At 40.3% G+C, this 5,681-nt stretch overlaps 1 protein-coding gene across 1 annotated transcript; it reads right to left on the bottom strand.

Annotated features, from left to right (window-relative positions):
• Positions 1-4,473: 4,473 nt before the first annotated feature.
• Positions 4,474-5,445, bottom strand: LOC118070865 (uncharacterized protein K02A2.6-like; the record flags this gene model as incomplete). Its single annotated transcript, XM_035089710.1, has 2 exons — positions 4,821-5,445; positions 4,474-4,540 (listed from the first exon to the last, which is right to left on the bottom strand). Coding segments are annotated over exons 1-2 (692 nt in total), but the record flags the coding sequence as incomplete, so codon positions are not given.
• Between the last annotated feature and the right edge of the window lie 236 nt (positions 5,446-5,681).

Genomic DNA, 5,681 nt, shown 5'->3' with positions numbered 1-5,681 from the left:
TTTGAAGGACAAAGCTCAAGTTATTTTAGAAAATTTGAGTTCAGAAGATTTAGGGAACTTTGAAAAATTGAAAAACACTTTGAAAGATGGTTTTGGTGAAGCTCAATTTTCTCGAGCTTATTTAAGTCGTTTCCAGGCTAGGAAACAGTCTGAAAATAAACATCTAACAGACTTTTGAAATGATTTGGATAGGTTTGTCAAATTTGCGTATCCTTCAGTCTCTTTTGAAAAGAGAGATAGAATTGCTGGTTTGCAATTCATTTCTGGATTAAAAAGATTAAGTTACAATTTTCTCTTTGTTCGGGGAGAATTTAGTCTCTTCAATTAACAGCTCAGAGATCTTTAGAGCTTCAGTCGATTAAAGATTTGACTTTTGGAGGTCAGAAAAAAAACAATTTTACAATAATTTCAAAAAAGACAGAATTGATAATGATAGTAATAATCATTCCGATTCTGCTAAAGGAAATTTGGAATCTTTCAATCATAAAAATTCTTTTCATGGATTAAGATGTTGGATTTGTGGTATAGACGGTCATTCTAAGAAAAATTATAAGATTTTCCAGGTTGTTAAATCAAGTTTAACAGAAAATAATAAGATTTGGTTTGAAATTCTTTTAGAATGAATTTAAAGATCAGATTCAATTTCTTTAGTAAGTGGAGGAAATCGCCTAAAGTTTCAGTTATTTTTGGATAGTCTTCATGCATCTGAAATCTACTTAAAGATGTTGTGTTTCGAATTTCAGAAAATTTTGAAGGGTCGTTTCTAAGTGATTGAGGGATTAGACTCGCTCCGTACGATGATAATGAATCATTCTTGACTCTTTCTGAATTCCTAATTTCTGTTGAATTCAGGGTTTTTGTAACTTCCAGTCTGAGAACGTTGGCTCTCATTGATCATTTGATTGTTGATTTAAATTCACAATGTCTGTCCTGGAGCGTTATCGTAGGGTTACTGTAGGATATACACGGTTGAAGTCATTGTACCGGAATCCTTTTCTCTATTTATTGGCTAAAGTGAAGCAAAGTGAAGTACTAGATGTCCATGGCATCCTATTATTTTTGTTTGGGTAGTATGCGTAACTGTGAGCCCAATTTTCTAAAATTTAGTTTGCACAGTGAGCAGAAGCTATTGAGCATATTTTTAAAAACTCTATATATAGAGCTATATTTTAAAAAACAGAATCAATTAAAACTAACTTGCAAATAAATTGTTATTTATGTCACTTGGGGTGATTACTCTATACAATGCTGGTGATCACTTAGTTTTCTTTAAAGTCTTACAATTGCTGACCTTGTGACGTCAGCTATCCTTTCCTATATTTTGAATACATAAACATAACCCTCCTTGTCTATCCCATGGGTTTTGTTTACGTTGTGTTTCGTTTAGGCACGTTTATTATGATAAAATACTCGCAATGAGTGTGACAAGCGCTGACATATCGCTTTGTTTCTCTCACAGCAGTATCGTGCCCAAAGGGTGTTCAATATTTTCATTGTTTCGAATTTTTCCAACCTTTAGAGGTCAATAACTTTTTACCTGTTACAGGTAAGGTTGCGAAGATGCGGACTTTTTTATGTAAAATTGTAGCTGCTACAACTTTTGTTTAAAATATTTTTTCATATCTGTTATAGTTCTCGAAAAAATAAGAACAAACATGAAAAAATGCATAAAAAAGCGCTTAAAGGGTGATTTCAACCCTTGCCCGGTGTCGGAGCTCACTTTTTTTTAGGGGAAACTAATTCTACATCCCCTACAAATAGTCTATTAAAATTTTGTCTATTTCAAGATTTCACGATTTAAAATCTAATATGACTGGACTACATTCAACCTAATTATTAATTGAACATTAAATCTACGATTAAATGACGGATTTCTTTGAGAACTCTAATTCTGTAAGGAACTTTTATTCTGTTTAGTTTCATGACCTTCTAGTTCTTGGCAATTCCTACTCTTCGGGTCTTTTTGTTTTTTCGCAGTGGTTCCTTCTGATAAAAAAGAAGGATGGAAAGAGAATTAAAGATGAAAATTAAGATTTTGAATTTTTAATTTGACTAATGGACGGTTAGTTTTTAAGAAATCTTTTATTGTATAGAATCACGTTATTAGTTTAATTGAAGTCATTTTGGTCTGTTTGGAGGTTTTTACTCACCGCAGGATTTTTCTCTCCTAATTATTTTATTTATCTATTTTAAAGCAGACAGAGTTGGGATGCGGCGATATTGGTATTTAGGCGGAGTAATCACTTGATTCATCTTTATAATTTTGAATGATTATCAATTTGATTTCGATAATTTTGAATTAGAAATGTCATTTTACATTTGCATGTTTACTCATTTCAGCCTAATCCAATATTTTTACCCAACTGTTATCAATTGCCAGAAGGCGATTTTTAGAAGATCGGGAGAAGTGTATAATATTTGTATGTAGACATCTCATGACTATTAGACCAACGACGGTTTGTCAGTTAACAACGATTGCTTGACGATTAAATTGTTTATAGCAACGAGGGGAGAGTTGGTTTATCTTCAGTTTTTGACTGAGACTTGAGTTGACCGCACGGATCCTTTCTTTCTAATTAATTGCTGTCAATCTTTAATGAACGATTCCTTTATCAATCTACGTTCTGATGTAGTATTTTGGTTTTATTTTACAATATCATAACTTTACCTAGAGATTAAAATAACCAAAAGAAAAATTTTTAAAGTAAGGTGCAATTGATTGTGACAGATAGTGTGGCTAGAACGCTGCAGAGGCTGTAGAGAGAACGATGCCTGGGCGCACGGTGGTCCTCGGCGGTGTTGCCCTTGAAGTGCCCTCGATGGCTGACTGTGGCTTGGGAGAATCGTTCTTTGGGATGACAATAATAAGAGGGAGATCGTTTCCCCGTCTCTCTCGAATGCTTCGGTATTATTGCAGAGATCATGAGCAGACCCAGAGATGGCTCTTTTCACACTTGTAAATACTCAGAACGATTAGAGATAAAGCGAATTATCCCGACCACTTCAAGTGTGCTGGAGATCCAAATCCTGTTTCATCGTTCTGCTGATGGTAAATATCGACTCTGTTTAACTTGTTCTCGATCTGGTCCAGGCCACTACCCCAGATGACCCAAGGGTCGGCTTCTTGATGAAAGGTGGGGAGTGTTAATAGACGGTTCCCGAGAAGAGTCATGCAGGTTTGAAGAGAGAGACATGAGTTCAAGAGTGGTCTCGGGGAGTCGGCCAGTGATGTTAGTCTGAAATTCTCCTAAGCTGAGGATAGTCTCATAGCAGTTACTAGCCATGCAGCCCGGTCGGAGGTCCAGCTTGCCAGCGCCGTCGAGATTGAGAGTATGAATTTGCTGGCCTTCACAAACGACGTAGTAGACTTAGGCTTGCAAGTAAAAAATAGCCAGGAGTTTCGGTGAGTTTTCGGCCGGCTGACAATACCAAAAAGTCCTCTTCTGTCAAGATGGTGAGAGCCGATGGCTTTAGCCCCCGTGACTGCGGTATTTTGTATGGGCGCGGATGGTAATCCTCCCACAGATGTTTTTCCAAGAGAGGTTTTCCGATGACGGTCGCGATGATGTTACACGGAAAGCGGTGACGTGCGAGATTTTCGAGAGCACTTGGAGGTCGATGTGGTCAAGCGGCGTAGGAAGCTAGCTCATTGACTCTTTTGTTGGTTTATGCAAGGTTACCCACGAGGAATCTACTTCTGAGTCCCGTTCACTGCACGCCACTTTGCTGATACGGCTGGCTGTTAGGGGTTAGTGACAGCTTAGATTAACTTTTTATTGGTTAGTTACAATCTGTTTGCAGAGTCAAAACTGAACATTACTGTGGGGTTTAGAGGAGGGGGTTAGGACTTGGGCCAACTCAATAATTCGCAGAAGAGGTTAAGGAAGAAAAAAGACAAATTGAAATATTGAACATTACCTAGTTTGAAGAGTTTATTGTATTATACTGCGTTGTAACTAGGTGCATGTACAGGAGAAAAGACGTGAAGAGTGGCTTACCTGGACCCGGAGACGGGAAATTAGGGGGGGAGTTATATGAGATGGGTCACAGGGAAGAGCGATAGGTTTCGTCCATAGAATTTTCATCCCATCGAGGTCCGTAGGCGCATTTACGCTGGCGACTTTTGATCTCCCTTTGATAGTAGATAAGGAGGACGGAGTCTAGATCTCACACCAGCTGGTAGATGTCCGGCAGCATAGGCTGGGAGTCGTCCGAGCTCTGGCCATGGCACCTCAGGAAGTCGTATACAACCTGGGTAAGCTTAATGTCCCGCTCAATCAGTGGTTCGTCTTTGATGGTGATTTCATCTTCGAGGCAATGCAGCACCACCCAGGGCCCGGGAGCTCACAGTCGAGGATTCCTCCAGTATTCCCAGGTCTTAGTGCGATGGACTAAGTCAGACATCCGTCTCCGCCTTTTCAACGAACAAGAAAGGGAAACAAGTCTGTTGATCAGGCCCCGAAATACACTTACTTTGCAGCCTGATGGGAGATAGCAAGCCATCGGCTGAGATTAGGAGGTTCATCATGGCTGAAAGATGCTAAAACATTGAGAAAGGGATGGAAGTACAGCTTCTTAATAACGTTAACCAAGTCAAGTACAAGAAAATATAAATTTTTATTGAGCATGTATCGGTTTACAATATATATATATATTTGGTGTATCGGGAGAAATGAAAAAGCAGACAAAGAGGAGAAAGCTATCTTTGGCAAAGGCGGAAGAGAATGATGAAAGGGGAAGAAAAAAGTAACGAAAAGGGGATGAGGTAGGATAGTGCGTAGAGGTTCCTCAAATGGTACTGGCTGAAGAAGAGGATTTACGGGAGTTGCTAGAATTCGGTAAGGTTAGTTGCGGATTGCGCGCAGAGGTAGAATGCTGGAGAGTCTCGATGTACTGATAAGCACCCTTGTCCCAGTACATATCCTTGAACGGAGTGAGGTTTAACACCTCTTGAACTGGGAAATCGGGCTGAGGCGACTCAGGTTCCTGGCCCTCTCCGTCACTCTCGATACTCTCATCAGTATCATCCGAGTCCTCTTCGTTATCCTCTTCATCACGTTCGAGTTCATTGGTCTGTTCAAGTTGAGAGTCAGCTAGGGTGCTGTTTTCTCTCTCCCTTAGGACCCTGTCGTACGATTTTACAGTGGACCTAACGCCTGCTATCACTTTGTCAGGGTCTGGCTTAATGCCATCAGTGGTGATTATATGGCCTAAGTAATTGACCTCTTTGCATGAGAAACGACATTTGGAAGCCTGAAGTGTGAGTCCTGCTTTCCGCAGACGCTCAAAAAGTCTGCGCACTCTAACGCCGTGTTCATGGAGGGAAGATGCATTAACAATTAGGTCGTCTAGGTAGACGAAGAGTTCGGTGCCTTTCAGGCCCGAGAGCACATAGTCCATCATGCGTTGAAATTCTGCCGGAGCGTTGTTTAAACCAAACGGCATCCGGGTGTATTCTCAGTGTTCACCGGGGAAAGAGAACGCGGTTTTAGGGCCATCAGCTGGGTTCACTTCCATTTGGTGGAAGCCACTAGCCAAGTCGAAGACGCTGAAGTATTTAGCGCCCCTCAATTGGCCGAGGATTGTGGTTATATCAGGAAGGGGGTAAGCATCCTCGATTGTCTTTCTGTTGAGTGCGCGGAAGTCAGGCGCCATCTTTTCCGACTTTTCGAATCGGCCTT

The sequence above is a fragment of the Chelonus insularis genome, unplaced genomic scaffold (genome assembly GCF_013357705.1).
Source record: "Chelonus insularis isolate UGA/USDA-ARS -01 unplaced genomic scaffold, ASM1335770v1 contig_703_pilon, whole genome shotgun sequence".
NCBI classification, from domain to species: Eukaryota; Metazoa; Arthropoda; class Insecta; order Hymenoptera; family Braconidae; genus Chelonus; species Chelonus insularis.
The sequence above is the reverse complement of the archived record's forward strand: the minus strand, read 5'-3'. Positions and strand labels throughout refer to the sequence as shown.